This window comes from Sceloporus undulatus, chromosome 6, assembly GCF_019175285.1.
Source record: "Sceloporus undulatus isolate JIND9_A2432 ecotype Alabama chromosome 6, SceUnd_v1.1, whole genome shotgun sequence".
NCBI classification, from domain to species: domain Eukaryota; kingdom Metazoa; phylum Chordata; class Lepidosauria; order Squamata; family Phrynosomatidae; genus Sceloporus; species Sceloporus undulatus.
In genome coordinates, this window is record NC_056527.1 from 163,697,622 (window position 1) to 163,722,781 (window position 25,160).

The window sequence follows — 25,160 nt, forward strand, 5'->3', positions numbered from 1 at the left end:
AATATCCAGAATTGGAAATACCATGGCCTTCTAGCTGATATTGAGTTGCAGCTCCCCTCATTCCTCACAATCAGCTATGCTGATTTGTGCATGAGGGGAACTGCAGGTCCAACACACATCTGGAGGACCTTATGGTTCCCATTCTGCTTGTCATCACTATTTGGATTACTAGTACTGAAATCTGCTTGAAGCAATTAGTTAGTATTCTTGGGCCAGCTGCTAAACCCAGTATCCTAAAAACACCTTTCTTTCTGGTTAATCCAGACTGCACAAGTTTTACGGCTTCACAATTGTTTTTAACTGGTTTTAAATTGTCTGTTTTAACTGAGAAAATCTTTTAATATATTTCTAATCTTTTAAAACTTTTTGTACCCTAAAGCTTTGGTGCTGATCCACTGGGTTTTATTCCTGAGTTCAGTTTTGCTCTTTCAAAGCAGAGACAGCTCATAACCATCACAGGTTGGCCTCTGAAATGTATCATCAAAGTCATATTTCTGCTGGTATGAACTGTCATATTTACCAAAAACCAACTTAACAGATTGTCAGACCAGTGCAACCTATGGCTGCATTCACACTGCAGAAATAATTGCCATTTGATACCCCTTTAACTGCCCATGGCTCAATGCTATAGAATTCTTGTTTGGGAGGACCTTTAGCCTTCTCTGTTGGCGACCTCTGAGTTACCAAAACAAACCAAGTTCTCAGATTCCTGCACTGATGAGTCATGGCAGTTAACGTAGTCTCAAACATGCCATTATTTCTGCCGTGTCGAGTGTAAACCTATATTTCACGAGTGGGAGAGAAGAGACACCAGAAGGATAAGATACGGGAGGAAATGCCCCCATTTAGGGATACTTATGGCATTCTTCTAATTGGAAATTTCTATTTTTCAAGTTCTCAGTTATCAGTCTTGTTGCGGGAACATTAAGGGACACTCCTTATTGTTCGGGGTGGGGGAGGATAGGCAGGTTGTAAGTGGTTTTCAATTCCAAGTTTTTATTTTTTGGCCCCATTGTTCATATACCATTTGGGTAAGATTTTCCGTTCTTTGCTCTTTCTCTTCCCAGTGCTGCACATGCATGCAGAGCGGGCGTGCTAAAAAAATCCGTCTTGATGCAACCATATATATGATGATTGCATTCAATACCTTTTGTATCTGTGTTCTTTTTAATGACATGCAAGAAGCACATGTTTGCATCCGTTAACCTAACAGATGAAAGATATTGTATTGCCCGAAAGAATGGCATTTTACACTGCTTTTAAACAAGAAAATCCCAGGATTCACAGTGTATTACAGTGGTGTTAACTGCTTTATTTCTCCATGCAGATATCTCTCAGTCTGTGGTTTGGATATCCACAGTACGACGGGACTGGCCATGGCCGTGCCCAAACCCAATGGATTTATTGATCCTACAACAAACTGGGGATTCAACATTTCCACAGTTCTGGAGGAATAGGGGTCTATTGTGAATGATTGTCTTCAGCATTCTCCTAGTCATGGTTGGCTGGAACAAGCAGTTGTTCCACGATCCCGAGGGTTGCTTCAGCTCCTGTTCTGATACCTGTGACTTGAGGAGGGCGAGTGAAGCAGGGGTAATTTTCCTATGTGCCGTGATCTCCATTTGCTTCGGAAATGCTTTGCTTGGTTGGGGTACTGGAAGCTTGGTAGTTTCCGTTGGCCCTCCATGTCCACAGTTCAAGATCCACCGCTGTGCAATTATTCCAAAAACTCTATGAATTGCAAAAAGCAAACTTGATTTGTCATTTTATATAAGGACACCTTCCAATGTGCTTGATGGGACTGAAAATCACAGAGTGGTTGTCCCACCAGACGAGCCCTGACACCCCAGGAGAACAAAGTCCTGCTGTATATCTTCGTGGTGATGGGATGGCAACCATGGCAAATTTTGGCCTACAAAAATATTGGAAATGTGTCTATTAAAACTTTTATTGGCTGCCCCAGCCTGTGCAATCTCGCATCTGCGGTATGTGCCCATCGGCTGGCTTACAAATGGGGAACCAGACACATCTGAAACATCTGTGGTTGCCCTCGCACCATTGTCATTCTCACACTTACTAGTATTTGCAAACTTTAAAAAAAATGCTTGGAGCTCCCCCTTTGGAATGTTGCAGCCAGTGTGAAAGACATATGATGCAGATAGTTTAGTTTTAAAGACACTCCCTTTCCTTCTTTCCCCTGCTTATACCTCCATACCGCCCACCCTCCATCCTCCTCCCTGCTTTTGTCTATTGTTTTCCTCCTTCCTCCCCTTTTCTTCACCCATTCACTGTCAGGAAAGTGCCCGCATTCCGAAGGGCTATTCAGCACCACGTGGCAGCACAGAGACTAGCAGCAAGGGCAGCTACCAACAGTGAGTGGATTTTGATCCAGTGGGGGAGTGGGAGTTGTTTGGCTGAACAACATGGCGGGTCTGGATGAGCAATTCTATAGCATTCTATGGAATAGGTATATTGGCCAGTTTATATTACTATAGTAGGTAGCAATCTGCCCAATATACCTATTCCGTATAGTATGATTAATAGGCAGCACTTCAGCAATCTGCACTTTGCACAACATTCAAAATCATTATTTTTTTAAAAGCAGATGGTGATATTTATCCACCAATGTCTTTATTTAATAGAGTGCTGCTGACCAGAAATGTGGTTGTATCACACCTTTATCACTGCAGCTTCCTTGTCCTTTGGACTCCTCTGCTGGGTCTGTCCTCTTCCCCATTCCTATTCCTTTGACGTGCCATTCCCATCCTCTCTCTTTTCCTATGTTCTCTTGTGGCCCTCTGCCTTCTCAAGACCCAAGCAGCATTTCCACGCATGTCTGGACAACCTGAGACCAGCGTTTCTATCCAAATAATCCCTGCATCTTTACAGCTGGAGTGGAGATTTCAGCTTGTAGGGCTGGTCGACTGAGAAACTGGAAAACCACCATAAGGAAGTCTGGAGAAAAAACACACACATAACACACAAACCCCACACTTAGCCTTAAGGTTCAGTGACTTTTTTGGTTTCCTTCTATGGGTGCATCTACACTAGAAATATGCAGTCTGGTGTGGCCCAAGGACCTTGGACGAGAAGGGAAACTTCTCACAAAACTCAAATCCAAGAATTCTTTAGCATTGAGCCATGATAGTTTAAGTGCGGTGTCTGTCAAGATGCATTATTCGCAGTGCAGATGAAGCTGAGATTCCATTTCTGCTGCAAAAGCAGCAACCGCTGGTTTCCTTCTTGCTTCAGGAGAGCCCATTTCTTTGTAAATGTTGTCTCGGTAATGAACCACCAGCTAACAAGTGTCTAGTTACTTTGTTTCATCCCCTTGCTGGATCATTCACCCCTTTCTTTTTAAAAAGAAGTGCTTTCTCCCCGTCTATTTAAAAATATACTGCTTTTTAAAAAAAAACTTTTAGCACATCCAGTACCATTCATCAAATAACCTTTAATGATGTCACACACTGAGATATAGTAATTAACGGAATGAAGGTGACATGGGGGAGGAATAAAGCGGAATTCCATGCTGTTTTTATCTTTGGATGGTCATTACATCTCTGCAGCTGTGATGCAAGCAAGAGTCAGCATAGTACTATGGTTTGAGTTTGCACTGGGACTTCTTGGGAGACCAGGTTTTAAGCTTGTCAGAGTGGCTTTGCTTTGCCTTCTTTGAGGGACGCGAGAGAAGTGAGTTGCCCCTGGTCACCCAGGGGTTTCCATGGTGGAGTGGGGATTCAAACCCTGGTCTCCAGAGTCCAGTCCAACACTCAACCATACACCATTAAGGCAATCTATATGAATGTGGCCTTCACAGGGCGTCATCCATGATAAACACTTGTTTTCATCCCAATAAGTAGTTTCAACAGAAATTAGGGACCCTAGGAAGAAAACTTTGTAAGCTACCTTTACATAAACGGGGAGGAAAAATGAAACTTCAAAGAGTGTTTCTCGCACAGAGAGTAAGCGAACAATCTAACTCACCTTAAATGCCTGAGGGCCAACTGAATTGAACAGCAGGGTGAGCTGAGCTGAAGCGATGCGAATCAAATTTGTCCAGGTTAGAGATGTTTCTTGAAATACTTCGGTTCCCTCACCCTGCCTAACTTGCACTAGTCCTATGGCTATATGTCTGTGCCCTGGAATAGGTTTGGATAGATGAGGTCCCTTTCATTTGTCCTTTTCTGGCTGTTCTGCCCAACTGATTCAGCCAGCAGATCACTGCCTCTTCGTCTCTCGAGATGGAGCTGGCAAAAGACAATTCTACGGGAACTCTGCTCAATGGACAGCCAGGTACGCTGGGCAACGCCGCGCCCCTTCTATTCCCAGCACCCTATACCTGCACACCTTTGAGTTAGGATTGTAAGTAAGTCCTTTGAGAGGCCACCTTGCCAATCCCTTCAGCTCATGTTCAATTAACTCCCTTCCATTCAAAATTAGTTTTTTCAACCTCAAAAGCACTACCATCCAGTTTGGGAAACATACGTCACAAGAGGCTCAGGCATTCACGTCGTCAACCACCGGGCCCCTGGTGTCTATGCTTAGCTATTCCCTGGATTTCTCATTAATGATTTCAGACTGCTATCTCTGAAGGTTTTGGGTCTGGGATGCTGTATCATTCAGTCGATAAATATGTATCCCCCTGGGGATGCATGTACCATTTCAGTCGATTTTGTTTATGAATTTCTTTTTCAGACGCGTTGTAAACTGTAGTGCTTATCCCACAGCCATTGCTTTGATATTCTGTAAATAGCTACCATCACTGAGGCAGTAATTTTTACGCGTGTGAGCATGTTTGACAATCTCACTGATATATATGATATTTTTACCCTAAGAAAGAATGGTGATATTCTTATATTACGATGGTGGACCGATTTAGAGGCGGGGACGGATTCCATGTGAAGTCATTCATATTCGATTCTTTTACTTTTACTTTTTAACTAGGATCCATAGCTCGCTTTGGTCTTGCTGCCTTGGCACTCACATATATAAAACCAAATATGTTTCTAGACTAAGTGGCCATTTGAATTCTGGAGTGCTCAATCTGGCCATCCGTATTAAGTACATTTGCAGGCTTGCGAAACGCGACCACAAAACTCTTACTTTTAAATGTCAGAAGAATCTATATAATACTTGCTTTTATTGCTCTGTAAAAAAATTAGCAGATTTATTAGACCCTAATCTGGAAAATCCTAGTGGCTGTTGCTTTAATAAGCCATAATACTAGGAGGTACCAACATGCGTGGCCTTCTTAATGTGAATGGAAATAACTTTACCAGTCATCCACGATCGGGTTGGATGGAAGGTAAAAAGGCACACTGCTTGCGAGGTGGTAACTGATATAATGGGTAGGGTGTTCAGTTCCATGCATTGGAATCTGAGTTCGAATCTTTGTCATTCATTTAAAAAATGATTTTATTTAAACTCATCTTCCTAATAAGGAAGGTAAACGGCCCAAATAAAATGGCCTGAGATCCTTGGAAAACCGGACATAGTTATCTTTTAGTCGTTTTCAAATGTTCTTAATCATTGTTTAGTCTGTTTTCAGATGGAAACAACAAAAGAGTCCTCTGACACCTGAAAAATAATGCTGTTGTTTAGGAACCTTCTCCCGATCTAAATATCTTTCACGAAGATATCCAGGGCAACTCAAGAGGAGATAGAAAAATCATAGGAGGACTATCACCACGGGGAAAATTCAGGTAATAAAAAAGGATTTTCCTGGGAAAAAGTGCATGACTTGCAACAAGATTTCAGCAACATTTTGACTAAGAAGACTTTCCTGGGAAAGAAACCCGGAATATGTCCAGCAACCAACCCATTCAAAACTCTCTCGATTGCGATGTGTGTGAAATCTTCACCATGATCGTGCAGGAATACAAACTCAAAGCACTCCAAATAGATGGCCACCAGCCCTGTTCAAACTCCAAAAGAGAGACTCTACCACATGCAAAGGTAGAGTTTCCACTTTCAAACAGCTTTTACCATCAGGAAGTTCTTCTAATATTTAGGTGGATCTTTTTCCCTGTAGTTTGAATCCTTGCTCCGTGTCCTTGTCTCTGGGCAGCAGAAAACAAAGGTTGCTCCTCCTATATGCCATCCTTCTATATTAAAGCTGTTCCTCATAGAGCATGGTTCCAAGCCAGACCATTTGGGTCACTCTCCTCTGGACACTTCCAGCTTGCATAATAATAATAATAATAATATAATAATAATAATAATAATAATAGATTTATTTTATACCGCCTTTCCAATAAGATCAAAGCGGTATCCTTCTTGAATTGTAATGTCCACACTAGACACCTGGTGTTGATGTTCCGGCAGACGGTAGTAATTGTTTGGCCATCGTTTATCCCCCTTTTGAAGAAGGGGACATTTGTTCTCCTCCAGTCTGCTGGGACTTATCCTGTCCTCCAGGAATTATTGGTAAGAACTATTAAGGATCTCCGATTGAGGTATTCCACTGCCTAGCCTAACTTCTGTAACTACTCAGCCTCTCCACCACCTTGGCTAAGCCAAACATCTTGAAGAACCACTCAATATTTCCTCTGTGTCTCCAGGTTGTGGGTTGAGTGCTGAAAAATGGCCTTTCCACCACTCAATGCCTGCAGCCATTACTTCTAATATAATTAACACTCATTTCTTTCTTCTCAGGAAGAGACGTGGTTGTAATCCTTTATTCCTCAGTGTAGGGTAATATGCACATGGGAGGGAAGCCGCACCGTAGTATGCAACCCCCTTTGCAGGATAGCAGCACTGTGCAACCACATGAATGAGTGGGTCCTGTTGTGCTATGTGGAACAGGCACACAAGGTGAAATGCCACAACTAGAATGCACAGTGCTCTACTGCAGTGCACCCAAAATGAACATGTTGCTGTGTACACAACTCTGCTTCCGCTGCTGTCAGCGGGATGCATCTGTTGTGCTCTGGTGATAATCACCCCGTTGACTTATGCATGCGTTGTCACTAACAAAATGCCAGCCAATATGATTTTAACTATTTTGCACTGAACTGTTGCCAGTACCTTCAAGCTTTTACAAGATGCCTTTAGCCAGTTAAATAAGCTCAGCCTCTTGGCTTTAGTAATGACTGCAATGGAGACTGCTCCCTGACTCTCTAGAGAGAGAGTGTGCCCTCAAAGGTTATTAAAATGCCCAAGCTGGCAAGTGTCGAGCAGGTTCAGAGATTAATGACCACTCTGGGGGGCTGTGTTTCAGGTTTTGGATGAGGTTGTAGTGGTGCAGACAGAAAGACCCGTATTTACCTGCAATGATATGGCAGATTACCCTATACTTACAAGGTCACTGGATACTGTATAATTTCTATAACATGTTCACCTCTGACAGGCGTTTGAAATGCTACATTATACCTGGTGTCATAGCAGGTCTGTGTATATGGTGTGCGCGCGCTCTCTTCTCTCTTCTCACACACACAATGTGAGAAAGTCCTAAGTCTTATGAAAGAGCATATCACTGCAGAAGGGAGATAGTAAGATTATCTATGATCACTTGATCTTAGCCAAAAGTCGAGAGCGAGGAGAGAGCTCTAATGAAGGGGAAGCTATGGACTTTCCATGAGCCTCATTCTCGCCACATTCTGTTAGTAAAAGGAAATGGATGCCTACAGTTTTGGGAGCTTTCTTTATCAAACAACCATTTAATAGCATGTGGGGGCTGTTTCTGCTTTTGACAGTCCCTCATGGTCTCTTCTGCATCCTCCTTAACCTCATCTTTTTGTCCTATGCCTTATCCAGCATTCCTTTTATTTAGTTATTTTTTTTGTAACACATTTTAGCATTATGGTAATATGAATTAGGAGCTTATTGAGGGGTTTCCCATCAATAAAAAGCTGTGCTCTAACCAAATTTGAAGCACGCAGCAAACAAGTTGGAGTGATGTTGTGGGATAAGTATCACCAAAGGTGCTATTTTCCACTTCAATTGTTGTTTCAAAGCCGCATATGATAATCTCCTAAAGCATTCCAAGGAAATTTATTTCGCTGTTGAGCAACTTTGACGTTGTGAAATCTTTCTACTATTTAACAAGGAATCTCTTTTCTTCTATCTGAATCTGTTTGGTTTGGGTCCTGCTGCTGCTGCTGCTGTTGTTGTTGTTTTGTTGTTGTTGTTGTGTGCCTCCACATCTTTCTACTTATGGTGACCCTAAGGCAAAACTATCAAGGGGTTTCTTGGCAAGTTCTTCAGAGGGGGTTTGCCCCTGCCATCCTCTGGGGCGTGGCAAGAGTGTGACCTGCCCTTTTATGCTCAAGCAGGGAATTGAACCCTGATCTCCCGAGTCATAATTCAATGTTCATACCACCTCTATGGTGATTAAACACAAGCTTCTCCATCATCCATATGACAGTGCTTGAGATATTTAAAAAGTATCATTCACTCCCAGTCTTCTTCTCTTCATTCTCGTTTAACTTTCCTTGTAACACTTGGGTTCAAGACCCTACAAAAAAAGTTACTAGATTGCAACCCCATCTTCCATCACATTTCACTGTGTTGCTTAGGGCTGGTGGACAATGAGTACAATACGATTGGGAAGACTCACATGCCCCAATCTGGGTTAATGTGAGATTACGCATGGTTGACTTCTGTTTCTTCCTGAGGTTCAAAGAAGCTACCACTGTAGGGTCATGACAAAGAAAGTTCTGTTGGTGTTCATTTTTATCGGGCCATTAATCTGGATCTCAAAATGCAAAAACAGCAAAATGCAGGTTATCCTTCAAAAAGAAGAAAAAAACATTATCCAGCACTGTTTATAATCTGCTTTGTTAAAAAAAAGCCTCTGTTTCGTAACAATGTCTCATGAAGCTATGAAACAGCTTAATGAATTCTTAGTAGAAACAGGTTGTAGGTGGCAAGCTAAGATTAACAGTCCAGCTGGTTGTTGTGATAATTCTCATGCTGTGAATAGCTTTCAGTTAATATGACAATAATGTGAAGTTGCCCCTGCCATGAGAGATATAAGAAGTCCCATGGACTTGTGAAGGTTGGTGTTTTTTTCTCGTTCTTGACTTCATGAGCCAGCATAGAAATTTGGTTGTTTTCTTTTCCTTTTCCATCCCCCATCCCCTTTGTAACATGTTCAATAGTTTATAGTCCTTTTCAATCTCAGTACAGTGTACAAAAACAGTTTGGAGCTTTATAACGAGAACAATAACATTTCCAGTGTCCTGAACAGGCAGCAGTTTTGAGAATGTTGTTGCCAGAATGGAAAGGGAGGAAACAGAAACTGCCAGAAGATGGCCAACAATGAAGCCACTTGCACCTTCAAAATCCAGTATCAGCCAAGTTCTACACTTGCCTTGTAAATGTATGGAAGCACAGATTATGCCATACAACACTTGTGTTGAATGGCGTAGGTCTCACCCCCAATAAACAATATAATGGCACTCAGCATGCACATCCACATGTGTTCACATGCACATCTATATTGCACTGCATGGCAATCTTCTTCCACAACTGATACAGATGCTTTACATTAACAAAAAAGTGTGCAGACACTTCCATAGATAAATTACACATGTGTAAAGTGCCCACAGATTCTGGCCACTGATACAATCTGATTATAAGGAAGTATCTGTGCTTTTCCAACTAGAAACTGATGCCTGTGGCTTTCATTTCACTGTGGCATTGAGTCTGCTCTGGGTTTTAGTCTAATCTTTAAAGGAACTGTCCAAGGCATTGCATGCTGCAAATGCACACCTTGGATGTTTCTGCAGACACACCAAGTGCATTTACCTTACATAGATCTAAGGTTTAGAGTAAAACCAAGGGCAGACTTACAACTCTCTTGCTCCTCTTCTCCTTCTCCCTCTTCTCCTTCTCTCCCTTTTCTGAGCATTCCTCACCTTTTATCTGTGCATGTTCCACTCCATACTGGATAGTCTAACCATTTTGAATTTGGGCAGTGGCAAACTGGGAGGTAATTTTCCCCTCGTTTTGATATCAAAGAATTAACAACCATTGCAAACATCTTCATTTGGGGAAAGAGAAAGTACTGAAGGGTTAAAAATGTGGATGCAGGAGAAAAGTGAAAATTAAGAGATTTTTTTTCCCCATCCCCAGTGTGCAGTTCGCATCTCATTCATAGTCTAGAAGATTGAAGGGAAAGTTGGTTGGCTGTCTGTCACACTCTAAAATAACTCCTCTAGAGTCAATAAATGGAACGTGAGAAGATAAGGCTCCAAGAGGGGTCATTTAGGAAATCTATGACTTACAAAAGATGTTTCTGCCTTGAAATTACCCTCCATAAGGCCGTGGCACCGCTCATTCCACCAGCGCAGTTTGAATGAGTGTCTCTTTCCTTTTTCCTGCTGTTTGTCTCCTCCAGCATCCATTTGTGGCTAACCTTTAATGGAGAAAGAGAGTGCCCACACAGACACATCTGGGAAAGTTTAGCTGGTTAAGTAATCCAGCTAACCAGGGCTAATGAAGTCTTACAGCAAAAGCTTTCAGTTGCATCCCACCTGGTGGATATTTAGTGAAATGCATCCTTGGGGGCTTGGAGGGTTTCGCCTCCCTCCTTTCTGTCCTTGCTTTCAGGAAGAGAAGGAAGTAGTGGTGCAGGGGATATAAGAGGTGAGCACTTGTATGCTTTTCTTGGCTCATTGTTCTCCTAATGGCCTTTACTGGCTCAGACATCTATTGGCATTTATCTTCTCTTTGTTTCTTCTTGTCTCCCTTTTCGTTTATCTAAAGTGAAGCCCCATTACAGGCTATTAGCATAGCAGAATGTCGCTTGGAGTTAACATTCTGTCAAGGAGTGAGTTCCTGAGGCAAAAATTAAACAACAACAAATGATCTACCGCTCAGTGTCTGACATATTGCTGTTAGAGTATTCTAGGATATTTTTGCCAGTGATAATCTGTTATGTATGAGTGGCAAACCAGCATAGTACTTTTCTCAAATGTTTAATGCCTTTGCCATGGGCAGGGTGAATGGATCTACCTCTGCTTAGGGATTTTCTAACCAATAATGTTCTTTCCATGCTGAGCATGGAATGCTGGAGCATTGTCCACAGATTTGGAGAGCCAGCATGGTGTGTGCTTTTGAGCATGGACTATTCTCTGGAGATGAGGGTTCAATCCCCACTTGGTCCTAGAGAAACCCACTGGGTGACCTTAGATGAGTCACATACTCAGCCTCAGGAAAATCCCATGATAAATTCACCTTATGGTCACCATTAGTTGGAAACAACTGGAAGGAACATAACAACAAAGACTTGGGGTCCTTACAGACTAGGCAAGGTGCACTGTTTGGGCCTGCGCCACCTGTGCGTCATCATGGCACATGCCCTATGGATGGGTGTGTGCCATGTGGTGGCGGTGGGTGGCAGAACTGGGCTCAGAGCATGTGAATGCTCCACCCTAGTTCAGCCCTTGTATGCAGTCAGGCTGGCACAAAGTGCCAGTCTTGTACTGCCTCTGTCTGCTCACTATATTTCTCCATCATGTTTCATGCCGAAGCACTGTGCAGGTAAATGCTTTCCCTCACTGCATGTCTCAGGTAAATCAGATCCAATAATGCGTATCCTCAGTTTAAAAGTCAGAAACCAGCTTGGTGTAAAACCACTCACCGTTCTTTGACATTTCCACTGATACCCAGCTCCATTCCTTATACATGAATGAAAGACCACTCATCTCAAGGGAAGCAGCAGAGGTAGTGTCATCTAGAATAGTGAAGCTGACTGGAACAAGCCCTTGGAACTTACAATTGCAGAACTGTCCTGTATTAGTTCATGAGAGATTGACTAAATGCCATGACTGGCTTTGAGGAGACTGGACTGATTTATGAGGACAATCCATCTCTCCATCATAAAGGGACTTTCACCTGTTCAGAACAGCGCAAAGGAGATAGGAGCTGGTGAAGTTTTCAGACAAACAAACTGATTTGCGAATTAGCACTGTTGATTTTCTTTAAGCCTAAGCTTGTAGCATAAATCGTAAATGATAATAAATTGCAACATAGAGATACCCCTGATGGTCGCCCATTTCCAAATTCTTCCTAGTCTGGTTTGAAATTATCTTTCCGATGAATGAGTGTTTAATGAATAGGTGGACACTCTGACTGTTAGGAGGTGCAAATACAGGAGAATGCTATTTTAATATTTTGTTTATGATTTTTAGTTTGCTTATACCTTGCCTTTCTTGCAGTAAGATGAAGGAAGCATGCATGGCTCTCCTCTGCCCACTTTTACCCTCACAACAATAACTGCAAGGTGTAGGACAGATATGAACCAGGCATCCAAGAAAGTTTTATGATTCACTGAGGACTTGAACTTGATTCTCCCAAGTCCAATAATATAATAATACATAAAATAATTAATAATATAAATAATAATAATAATACTTACTTTTATTATATCCCACTTACTCCAACTAGGTCTGAGGCAGCTTACAGTAAAACAGTCCAATACCAGTAAAAAACAATAAACAATAATCCCAACATGCTACCCTCTAACTACTAAATTACAATGGTTCTCTGAATAAATTTCTCTTGGTTGTTTACATGAAAAAAATGTCTTCATAATCACCACCACCCCATCATCATCAGGAAGAGAAATGTTGTTTTATACTGGCCCACAATATACTGGACTTGTGTATCGTAAATCTTTGCACGTGTTGAACACAACCCTAGTGTGGCAATGTTGCACAACTTAAAAGCACACCAAAATATACAGGAATGTGGGCATCTGTATGCCTAATGGCACCACTGTGCAAACTCTGCTTCAGCAATTTTAAATGCAAACCTTGGACATCAAGGAAAAAAAAGGTCCAGTTGCTCCCATCGAGAACTTGTGCATGAGACATCAGAGGATTCGAGTGTTATATTTCTTTCTCGGTTTGTGTTTACTATTGTATGGTTAATTTGAAGCTGCCTTCCATCTTATTTTTCCCCCTTTAAAGGTGTTCCAAGATGTAATCATCACCACCACTACCACCATCCCCATGTATAGAAGATCCAAGAGCAAGGCAGAATATTCAGATTGAAATGTTTAAGATTGAAGAGAGCTGACTAAATAAGGTCTTTCAGCCGATGCTGAAAGACCCCCAGGGAGCTGACATTGCAAATAATGCCCTCTTTCTGATAGCCTCCATCAGACCTCATCTAGATGTGAAAAGGGTCTCAGAAGAAGAACTTAATATTCATGGAGTAGGTCCTGCTGTTAATTATGGTTTGCTGGTTGAGTAAGTGTCAGCTGAGTGGAGCCTAAAGATTCATCACCATATGGAAGAAACAAAACACATTTAATGACTGTTTCTAGGACTCTTGCTTGTCTTGTACTCCTCAGCATTTCTTTCAAGTGCCAAATCCATGCTCCATGGTTGATATTAATGGAAAAATGATTTCAGAACAATGAGCCTAATGAATTTTGAAAAAAATTTTATGTTAATGGCAAGGCGGTAGAATTTTTATGCGCATCCTAAGTCTATGTGTATGTCTTAACAGAGCCCTGTTAATCCTATGTACTCTTATTTAGAAGCAAATAGACCTGTCTACCACTGCTTATGTTGGTACTGGTCCAAAACTGGGGGAGGAAATAAGATATTATCAAGACTCAAAGGAAGTCTCAATTGCCAGGATTCAAGGTCTTTGCAAGTCTACATCCCTGGCAGACAGCTGAGTTGAGGTTTGCCTATTCTGGCAGCACTAGGTGTGCCACAATGACACACGCTACACCTTGGCAGTGTGTGATCCAAGACCATATAAGGACAAGATTGAGTATGGACTCACTGATTCCCTCACTTTTTCAAGTCCTGTTTCACCTGTCGAAGACTCTTAGGATATATTTTGAATTTTGCTCCAGCATAATTTGGGAAGTGGATTGAAGCTTGAATTTGGAAAGTGGAAACCTTTTGCAAAAATACTAGTGTATAAAACAGCCTCGATGGCTCACCTTAGCAGTCGGTGGGCTCAGAGGGAGTTCAAGAAGTGTGCAGATGCTGCTGGTAGTCTCTCCAAAGTTTCCCGTCACCACTTTTCAATAGCATGAAAAACACATAAACCATCCTAGCATTTCTAAACAGTCCATGAGAGAGAGGGCCCTGGGGTATAAGGCGTCTCGCTGTGCTGATGTGATTATCTCAGCCACTTTTAAGGTAGCAGACTTTTACTTCCAGCAACCCTTGCCAGTCGCACTGATCATTTGCAGGTAATGGCAGCTTTCTTAATGGCTCATTAGATTGTTCAAACCTTGGGATAAAACAAACCTAAGGAGCAGAGACAAGAAGAAGTGCTCGGTGGGGGGGGAGAGGACTCCTTCTTTCAAATTTGTTCTTGTTAATTCAAGTTGATTTCCGAATTATGACCTTAAACCAAGCACATAGTTAAATGAACCTTGAGTTGTAAGGGTGGGTGGGCCCAATGAAAATACTAGCCTTGAGTTTAACTTGGGAATGATGCAAAACATGCATATCCTAAAGCACCAATGGATTCTTCTAGTATTTTGATGTCTTCCTTTGGTAAATGTACCTCTCATTTTCTCCTTCGATGGTGGCTGGTGTACCCTGCCAGTGATCTGCACTAGCTTTTACTCTAATATGATGATATTTGAACTTGTTTTAAGATATGACTCAAAACCCTGGCACTTTACACTCTGACTGAAATCCAGAGTGGATTCTAATAAATAATACTAATAAAAGCTTTATTTTTACCCTGCGTCTCCGTCACAGGGACATTCCCTCCACAGGGATCTCCCTCTGTCATGGTTTTTCCCACCCCTCTATTCTGAATCTATAAACCTGTAATCCTGGTTGATCTAGCAATCCAGACATTGTCATTTGTCATTTTAGCAGTGTGAATGTCATGTCAGTTGGACCAATAGCTCAAATCGTGTGTCATTTCCACAACTGGATTATTGGTTTAAAGGAGGAATTATTCTAACTAACATCGGCCCCCCCTCAGACTGCCAAAATAAAGCTGCTTCGGGTCACTTTGGAGTATGCTGTTTAAATGATGCATGTGTTCTAAGAGGCCAGAAGTTGTGCCAAACGCGGCTTCAGTCCTTAGGGACAGGATCGTGGTGGCTAGCCACGGCTTCTGGACTCTTAGGACGCATGCATCATTTAAACAGCATACTCCCAAAATGACCCAAAGCAGCTTTATTTGGCCTGTCTGTTGGAGCCATTGATTCAAATCACACTGAACCCCAATATCCATGGTAAGGGTGGATTCAGTGGCAAAGTCCTTCAAAGGGTCATTGGGAAAAGACTAATAAATAAATAAATTCCAATATCATAATGTGTTTATCTATTCTATAGAGCAACCACAAGTGGAATATTGTATAAGTTCAGGTCAGCGTTTTGAATAAAGAATACTGTAGAAGTAGAGAGATGTAGAGAAAAGGGAAACAAACTGGGAATGCAATAACTTTCCCTTGAGGACTTAGCTTTTAAGAGAAAAAGTAAGAGGGTTAGAACATGGTATGATGCATAAAAGTGAGCATTGCATGGCAAAAGATCATTAGAAAGAATCTCAAGCCCATGTTATGTATGGTCAGGCCCTTATTGTGAGAGACATAATAAAATCTGACCATCCAATCAATGTATAAAGTCATAAGAACATAAGAAATATTTCTACAGGTAGGTCACAGTTACTACCATGTTATGTCCTAATGACCACCTATGTGCAGGTTTTAAAGGGGGCTCAAAAATGTATAGATGACAAAGCTCCTGTTTCTTCAACTTACTTCACATTTGCGATGGTGGTGTGCCTTCAAGTTCTCTCTGAGTTATGGTAAAGCTATACAACCCTATCAGTTTTCAAAACTTGTAAACTTGATTTATCTCGCCACCCTCTGTTTTGGGATTACATTGTCAGCTTGATCCAAAAACAATGGCAGTTGTTCTTAACTGCTATATAGTTTGAGATTCACTTACGTGGGCTCATGCCCTAAGTTCTCCTCACAGCTTAATATATCCTTCACTTTTATATTCCTCCTCCTCCTTTCCTATTTGATCTATTTCACTGTAATGGTTATAACCCCACCATTACTACAGGTGTCAATGATGCCAATTAAACTGTATTTGCTTTCCAGTGTTAACAGTTTAAGTTTTCTTTTTATTCCCCATGCTCTGTGCACTAGCTTGAGATATCCAAGGCCAGGGATATCTCAAAGCTAGTGCCCAGATATCCTCTCATTCTTCAGATTTCAATGCTGCTTTGAGTCACGCTTGCCTTTCGTGTTTTCTGTTGCTCAGCATTGTGGGTTTTATACCATTGCCAATTCAAAATAAAGTTCAGCACTCCTCTCTGTCAACTGTGGATGGGGAACGAAGGGGGAGCAGTTTTGTCAACCGCATCTCTCTCATTCATTCACAGTGGGCCACAGCCAGATAGAGAAAAGAGTTGCAGGGCATAGCCTCTAGACCTGCAATTTGCCTGGTCATGTAAATGGCTGGGGTGGGTCTTGGCCTGGAATTAACTGGAAGATCACTTACTAGCAGACAAAACATATTCAGTTGTAGTTGAACCATTGAAAACTGGAGATTATTTCCAAACTGCTTTGCATTCAGGTCTTTACTCCGTTCCCCTTACCGTGAGAACCTGCAGTCTCCTTACTCCGCACCAAACTGCAGATTGATGATTGGCGCGTGCATGCTCAGCTTCCGTGTACAGAAATACTAATGATTATCTCCAGAGCCAAGGACATGGAAATATAAATTGGCTCTGGCAAAACCAGGGGAAACAAAGGCTGTTTTCATACGGAGGCTTGTTTAATTCACCCATTTTCTTCCAGTGGCCTTGGGCTACACATGTGTCTTCGGTGACTTGCAGTACCATGTGCGCGTATGGTATGCATGTCAATGATTATGCTGTTTTGGAAAGTCTTCGTGCCCAAACATATTGCAATTGGGAGAGGAGGTTATCTTGCTTCTTGGGGTGATGTACAACACACCTAACATCCAGCCTTATATATGATTGTTAGAGGGTTTTCTGCTTAAGGCAAACAATTTTTTTTTTGGGGGGAAGTGCTCCCCTATTCTTTTGCTTTCATAAGATAATGATTTCTTAGACTGTCACCTTCTTTGGAATATCTTGGATTGGTGTATCATCTTGCTATAGGCTTTTAAGTTCTGTGTTATCCAGTTTGTTGGAGGTTTTTTATGGGGGGGGGGTTGATACTAGATTTAGCATTACTCCAGATCAGTTTGTCACTATACTGTATACTCTATACTTGAGAATTTGTTGAGTATATTGCAGATACAATTACTCAGGTTTGCTCCAGTTTTGATGCCAAAGTAGTGGATGTAATTGTGGTCCCTGCTTGTGTAGTGACAATGGATACTTTTAAGTTTGTCCAGTTCAAAGATATGGACAGGATCCTTGGAAAGACAAGAGCCACCATATGCATAGTAGACCCTTGCTCCTCATGGCTTAGCATCATAGAGTTGGAAGAGACCACAAATGCCATCCAGTCCAACCCCATTCTGCCATACAGGAATATACCATCAAAGCCCTTTGGTCAGCCAGCCTCTGTTTAAAAACCTCCAAAGAAGGAGACATCACCAGTCTCCGAGGAACCGTCTTCCACTGTTGAATAGTTCTTACCATTGGAACTTCTTCCTAAAGTTTAGGTGGACTATCTTTTCCTGTAGTCTGAATCCATTGCTCCATGTCTTAGTCTCCGGAGCAGCAGAAAACAAGCATACTCCATCCTCAATACGGCATCCCTTCAACTATTTAAACATGGCTATCATGTCATCCCTTAACTTTCTCTAGGGTAAACATACCCAGCTCCCTGAAATTTTGCTCATAGGGCATGATTTCCAGACCTTTCACCATTTTGGTCACTCTGGACACACGCTGGCTTGAAATTATCTGCAAGGCAAGTGAGGGTATTGTTGGGATTAAATTTTTGGCAGAGTTTGATAACAGAATAGTTGAAATCTCCATTTACTACTATATCTGCAGTTGAGACAGGTCCCGTGGATGTAATCTTGGCGCCTGCTTGTCTTGTACTATTGGATAAGTTTCAATTTGTGGTTGTTTTCTCAGTCATACTACCTTCATAGCCTTGTTTGATAGGAACAAGAGAAAGGACCTTCTTTGAAGCTAAAAGTAACATTTCAAATTCTGTCTGAAAGTATGTCCTATTGACTACCATGAGACCTTTCTCAGTGTAGGGTTATATTGTCTACCTTCATATCTAAAAGTTTGTATTTATGGATGCTTATAGTATATGACAATTCTATGAAATGTATGAGAGCTTATAATGTCTAATTTAAAAATTGTAAGCCACTCTGATAGCCTTGGCTGAAGAGCGGGGTATTAATAAAATAATAATAATAATAATAATAATAATAATAATAATAAATATTTAATTTATTATTTTTCTATTCAATTTGTGCCGCAATCCTGTACATATTTAACTGGAAGGTAGACTTAATGTAGTCAGTTCTGTTTAGTTTCAGGATTGAACCATCAGTTATTGTACCTATTGTTCCAGAATGTTGTTTTCCGGATGCACTTATCTCCAGAATAAGCGTTTCATGCATTGAAGGCAAATGTAAAGTCTCTCTCAACAGTTTTAAAACGTAGCATCTCCATATGTATTGAAGCTGAGAATCTCTTATTTCTTTCTTAAATAACATAGTGACATATCTTTGTGATTTTCTATTTCTTCCAGCTCACTATAACTTATTATCTATGGCTGCATTCATATCGCCTCCTAAAATAATTTCCCCTGCTGAAAAATCTGTTTCAGTGTTTGCAAGGCTCTAAAGAAATCACAATCTTTGTTCAGCAGGATATATGCAGCTCATTCCCGGTTTCTTTTTTTTTATGTCTTTCTTTTCATGACAATTTAGCAATCTGCTTTATTCAAATGTATACCATTAACCTGCAAGCTAAGGTTCTTGAAATCACTCCTTTTTTTCTTCGTCTTATCCATTGTGGCATATAATTGTCCATATTTATTATCCCTACTAATTATATGCAAAAAAAAAAAGACTTTCCTTAATTAATACAGTATTTACTTTTTCCTTCCATAATTTCCTAGGCCTTTCTTTCTGCTTATAAATATTATTCAGTCCATTTGCATTGATTGATTATCTGTGCATGATTAACTTGGTTTCCTGCATGTTGACACAGTCAGACTGTATAACAATGAAATAGAAGTAGGAGGAACAGAGGGTTGTTTAAAAAGAGGAAATATAAAATGCAAATTCTAACTTCCAGACCCATGGACTTTGAGGTTTGCAGTTTTGTGAGATATTTAGCCTTCTCGGTTAGGGAGTTCTAGTGCCACAACAAATCCCAGGGAGCCATAGAATGGAGCCATTGCAATTAAAGCAGTGTCAGTCTGCATTACTTATGCAGTGCAGCCTAAGCCTTGACAAAAGGAAGGTTTCAAGTAGAGAAGGAGCTCAGCAAAGCTGGCCCCGCTCTTTTTGAAGGAGGAGGAATGGGAAAGAACAAGAGATGAATCACAGAATCATAGAATCCCATTCTGCCATGCAGGAATTCTCAATCTAAGCAGCCCCCAACAGGTGACCATCCATCCTCTCTTTAAAGACCTCCAAGGAAGGAGATTCCACTACACTCCAAGGGAGTGTGTTCCACCATTGAACAGCCCTTACTGTAAGAAAGTTCCTCCTAACGTTTAGGTAGCATCTCTTTTCTTGTGGTTTGCATCCATTGTTCCAGGTCCTCTTCTCTGGAGCAGTGGAAAAGAAGCTTGCTCCCTCCTCAATATGACATCCCTTAAACAGGGCTATCATATCACATCATTATGGTGACCCCCATGTGGACGCCTGTTGTGCAGTAGGGCTCGGCGGTCTGCTCTCCTGAGCCCTAAAATTGGCCCCATGATTGCACTTTTTGGCCATCTGTATCGGGCCTAAGGTAACATTTTGGGCTCATTCTGTTCTTTAAGGCCCCCTGGCAGCAGGCGGTGTCTCAACGCTGCACTGCTGGAGTGCCCAGAAGCTATCCCATGTGTGGGCAGCTGGGTTGCATGAAGCAGGCTTCTGGACATCTTGGGTGCATGCATCATTTGTACACCAAGCTTCTAAGCTGTCTGGACACTGACTTTTTATGCAAGCCTGTTCTGGTCCTTAGTTGCAAAGGGGTAGTGACCTAAGTCATATGGTTAGTTTGAATGAGAGAGAGAGAGAGAGAGGAGTTTGCATGCATGAATTCCTTATCTATCTAAAGAGAGGGAAAGAGAATGCAAAAATTTTCCAGTATTCTATATATACCTACAAACAGAGAAGAAGCATGTGGTGGTGGTCAAATCCCTTACTGCAGAAGGAAGCAGAGGGAGAACTACAAGAACAAGGCAGCCTCCAACACTCTGGCGTACTTGCCATTGAGTCAATGGACTCACACAGGCTATTTCTTAGACTTTTTCATATAGTGCACATTTGTTTAGCTGTTTTCTCTCTTTTTATGTATCCACCTGGTTTATGGAAGCATTTTATAGAAAGGAGGAAGTGGGTCCCAAAAATGTTCTCCCTCTCCTGCAATCCCCTGGAATCTTGATGCAGGTGTTTCTTGAACTATGCAAACATTAGTGCTTCAGAAGCACAACAAGCCTTTAATGTTGTTTGTTATGCTCCCAGTACTGCAGTATGCATAAGGGCCAGCTTATCTTCCAAAAGCTGCAGCTGCAAGTTGCTCATGTGTGCATGCATCATGGTTTCAAATAAATTGATATAATTTTAGAGATGTTTTAGAAAGGGGAAGCTAACACAGAGAGATATGGGCACACCCCAGCACAAAGACAGGACAAGTGGCATATGCTTAAAAGTACAGGTGGTTGATGTATTATGCAAAACTGTATAACACAGATTGATTCTCACTCATCAGGAAAAAAGTGTTCTCTCTAAGCATTTTCTTGGTCCTCCAATGCAATTTTATGATATGCTTCCACTGGAAATTGACAATACAGTTGTTTAGGAGGGCCTAGAGATTCCTAAAGGAAGCACTTCTCTGGGCATTTGAAGGTCCTCCAGCATGACTCTATGGTCAACTTCCATCATAAGCATAATAATGAATCATGCTGGAGGACAGAGTTTGATGAAGTTTCCATTTTTTGCACATATAGTAACCTTGCTGTAGTTACCATATACAGAATTATTCTCCCCATACCTTTTTTCTATCTCTTTATCTAAAACATGTGTCATGTTTAACATATACAGTTCTGATTTCATAAATGATTATTAAAATTAAAGCCTATCAACATGCAGCAGTAAAAAATATATTAAACATTTTCCCTTCCCTTGAAAATGTGTATTAATAGAATGGGTGTTTTATTTCTGCAACTGCCTAAAAGACAAAGGTGTGGTAGATGGCCTATTTCTTGACATAACTGGAGTGCCATCACCAAGAAAGTCCTGTCCTGTATCATATTCCAATAAGCTACCCATTTTATCATGATGGACACTCTTGTTCTTCCACTGACCACAATTTTGCTGTGTCTTATGTTCTGTTCTTCAGGTTGGAGGGCACACCATGCTTCCCATCCGTTGGATGCCCCCTGAAAGCATCATGTACCGGAAATTTACAACAGAGAGTGATGTCTGGAGTTTTGGGGTGATCCTCTGGGAGATCTTCACTTACGGGAAACAGCCTTGGTTCCAACTCTCAAACACAGAGGTATTGGTCATGCCTAGATTAGCAGAAATAACATGGAAGAGGAAGACAGTGTTGATATATGTCAATGTGCTAGAATGGAAAGAGTATTCACCAATAAGGTTATCATGCGATTTTCACCTAATGGGTTTCCCAATGAGCTGAGTGCAGGTTCACCCCCAGGTCTTCCAGAATCCTAGTTCAACACTCAAACTGCTGTACCATGCTAGCACAATGAAACAGATTACTTTTTAAAAACCACAACAATAATAACATTAATGACAATGATGTGTGAGGTTTCAAATGTTGGTCTCCAGAGTTGCAGTCCAGCTCCTGACCAGTGCAAATAGGACCCTAGACAAGGGATTGTTTCCACAGTTTTGGCCTCACTAGTACCACAGAACTCATCTGGTTGGTATTACCATCTTGCTTTCAAGGTGGATTTTGAGCTGTTGGGTTGAGAGATGGATTGTTGTGTTGGGAGACTGATTGTAGATGAAACATAGAAGATTTTCAGACCAGTGTTTACTGTGGGGTAAGCACTTGTAAATCGCCACTAAAATGTTCAGGAAGCAAATGTGTATGAAAATCTAGCGTGCTTCCTAAACATCAGGGAATTGTCGGCTTCCCTCTATTGTCCCTGAATTATTCAGGGAGAGGCAATTTCCTCTGAATGCAAAGTTTCCATTCAGAGGAAATTGCCTCTCCATGAATGATTCAGGGACACTGGAGGGGAGCTGACCATTCCCTGATGTTTAGGAAGTGTGCCAGGCTTTCATACATGTGCACTTCCTAAACATTTTAGCAGTGTTTTAGCTGGTTTGAAAATCCATAGTCTTCATAGCTATGTGTCTCATGCAGGATCTTGGCCAACAAGTGATGGAGAACTTTAAAAGGAATGGTTGTGGATGTATATGAAATTAATCTCCTTTGTTTTGCACTGCAGGTCATTGAGTGCATCACCCAAGGCCGCGTCTTAGAGAGACCTCGAGTCTGTCCCAAGGAAGTTTATGATATCATGCTGGGCTGCTGGCAGAGGGAACCTCAACAGCGTCTGAACATCAAGGAAATCTACAAGATCCTTCATGCTCTGGGCAAAGCGACACCAATCTACCTGGACATCCTTGGCTAGGCTGCAGCCACTTTTCAGAGAGAGCTGCTGTGTCCTTCTTCTCCCTTTCCCTACCTCTCCCTTGACCTCAAGCCAACATATTCATATAAACTCAAGTGCCTGCTACACATACAACACTGAAAAAAAAGAAAGAAAGAGAGACAATAAAACATGCAAGGCCCCCCAACAACCAAGCTGTAAAATGATTTGGATTATATATAGCTAGAAATAATGTAGAGAGAGATATACACCCGTCCAGCAACTGGCTGCTGTTCCAGAACATGTAAAACAGAAAAGGAAAAAAAGATGAAAGAGAGAGAGAGAGAGAAAGCAAAAAAATGCTCTACAGTATTAAAGAGAGAACTAGGAAAACAGAATATTTAACTCAAGGTGTGGAAGTGACTGTGAATCCTTTTACGTTGTTTTGCTTCTAACTGCTGGTTAGAACTCAGCTCACTTGGGAAAGCTGAAAGATAATCCTGCAAGAGGAGGCAAAGCTGGAGAGGCTGTGCCTGATCTGGAGCTGCACTGCGGGGAATCAGTCCCTTGGCACAGAACTGGGGGGAAAAACACTGGGATTTGATCCGGGGTGATCCTCCCCTGTCCCTACTCCTGGAGAAATGTCCCTTGCCGATCTCACCCAAGTTCCTTCTCTTGCCTTCTTGTTCCTCCCACCCAGCGCACCACCAGTTTTCTGATTCTCTCACATGTGTGGATTCTACCCTTTTGGAATATTTACAGTTCAAAAGGTTTGCATCACCTACGGGTAAACGAACATGTACCAGAAAACAATCAATTGACACAAGAATCCCTCTCTTTTATTTTTCTTGGTATCCTTTTTTTAAAAAACTGTCCTGGGAATGGTGCTGAGGAGCCAAACAACTGTCTACAAGAGCCATACGAGGAAAAGGTTGTGAGGAGGACATCTGGGACACAACGCATCTCTCCCACCCCTGACTTTGCTATTGGAATAATCTTCCACATGCACGCACAGATCTAGCTCAGTACAGCGGTTGGTCCCAAACATGGTGGCTTGGAAGCTATGGTCTCAATGGCGGTGGACAGCGGATATAAAAATCACACCAGTCTTTTGCATATCTATACAAACACACACAATCACACAGGCCAAATTTGTTCCTTTACTTAAAACTGTTTATGATAATTTATATCATACTGTTTTTTCTTGTACAAAAAATACTTTACAATCTCGAATCCAGCCTCCCATCAGTATTGCCTGGTAGGTAATAGGGAATGTTATGGACATGTTGTGGGAAGGGTGGTTTAGGGCCAAGACAGAGAAGGAGACTGAGAGAGAAAATAGAGCATAGAAAGCCACACAGTGAATTAGTGGTGAAGCACAAAAGTTGGATACAAATATGCCACAGTCGATGACCCATGATTGTGCCCCAAACAAGGCTGGCCCTGGCTGATGCAGAAAGGAGGCAGTCCAAATTTGGAGGAGACAGCTTCTTTTCCCTGCTGCCTTCAACTTGGGGTGGGTGGGTGGGTGCTACACCATCTTCAGCGTTGAGGAAAGATACAACTGCCAGGCTTTTTGGAACGCTTCCCACTTTTCTACATGAAATAGGTGAAGGCCTTTCTGTTGTTGTTTGCCTCAGGGAGCAAAATATCTTGGGTTGGCCTTAACCCTGAAGCATTCTGTCTCTCTTTTACAGTGCTGAGGTTAAGCATCTAGCTGGAATGTAAACTGGAGACGATAGGAGAGTCCTCTCTATCAGTCTCTTGATATTTTCCTCCCTTCTTTCTATCCTACATTCTTTTTCTCCTCCTCCTGCTTCAGTTGTCTGTCTCAAGTATTTTCAGCCCCTTGGATCTGGAAGCAGGGTGATGCTGTGCAATGACTAGAAATGTGAAAGTGACACTTTCCCTCTTCTCCTCTATCTTTTCTGTTGGCATTCCTCTCAGGCTGACAGCCCCTTGAAAGCACTGATACACCTGCTCTGGAGGTGATGTGAACTGAAGAATAGTTCCATTGGCAGCTTAGCAGAGGGAGGGAGATGTAAGGATGCTTTCAACAGCCAGTGGTTCAGTAAGCAGCCAAGATGGGTGGCCTAGTATCTCAACAAGAACAGATCCTTGGCTGAGAGAAGAGGAGAGAAAAAACAACCTCCTTGATCTGCTCTCAAACTGAGGCAGAGGCTGAGAAGCATCTTTTCTGGAGTCTATCTACTGGAATCCCCACCCCACATTGAGAGGTTCTGTCTAAAATTCTTTTGGAGGTGTATTTCTTGGTTCCAGCTGCACTTGGTTGTCTTTTGAATGTCGTGGAAGGAGGTATATTGTACCTCCTTGTGCAATGCTGCTCACTTAAGGTGGACAATGGCAGCTGGGGGATTTCCACTTGCAACTCTGTGCGCTTAGTCAGTGATCAGCTGTGGAGGTGTGCCCCAAAATGTTAAGGCTGTGCTCATGCACATGAGGGAGAAGGAACAGCTTAGCC

The 25,160-nt window shown here is 41.8% G+C and overlaps 1 protein-coding gene across 1 annotated transcript in view; it reads left to right on the forward strand.

Moving 5' to 3' along the window:
* The window catches only part of NTRK3 (neurotrophic receptor tyrosine kinase 3), a 394,026-nt gene extending 369,891 nt beyond the window's left edge, over positions 1–24,135 (forward strand). Inside the window, 2 exon segments of the mRNA XM_042476552.1 lie at positions 21,454–21,612; positions 22,535–24,135. Of these exon segments, the coding sequence (XP_042332486.1) occupies positions 21,454–21,612; positions 22,535–22,720 (345 nt within the window). The 3' untranslated portion in view covers positions 22,721–24,135.
* Positions 24,136–25,160: the final 1,025 nt, after the last annotated feature.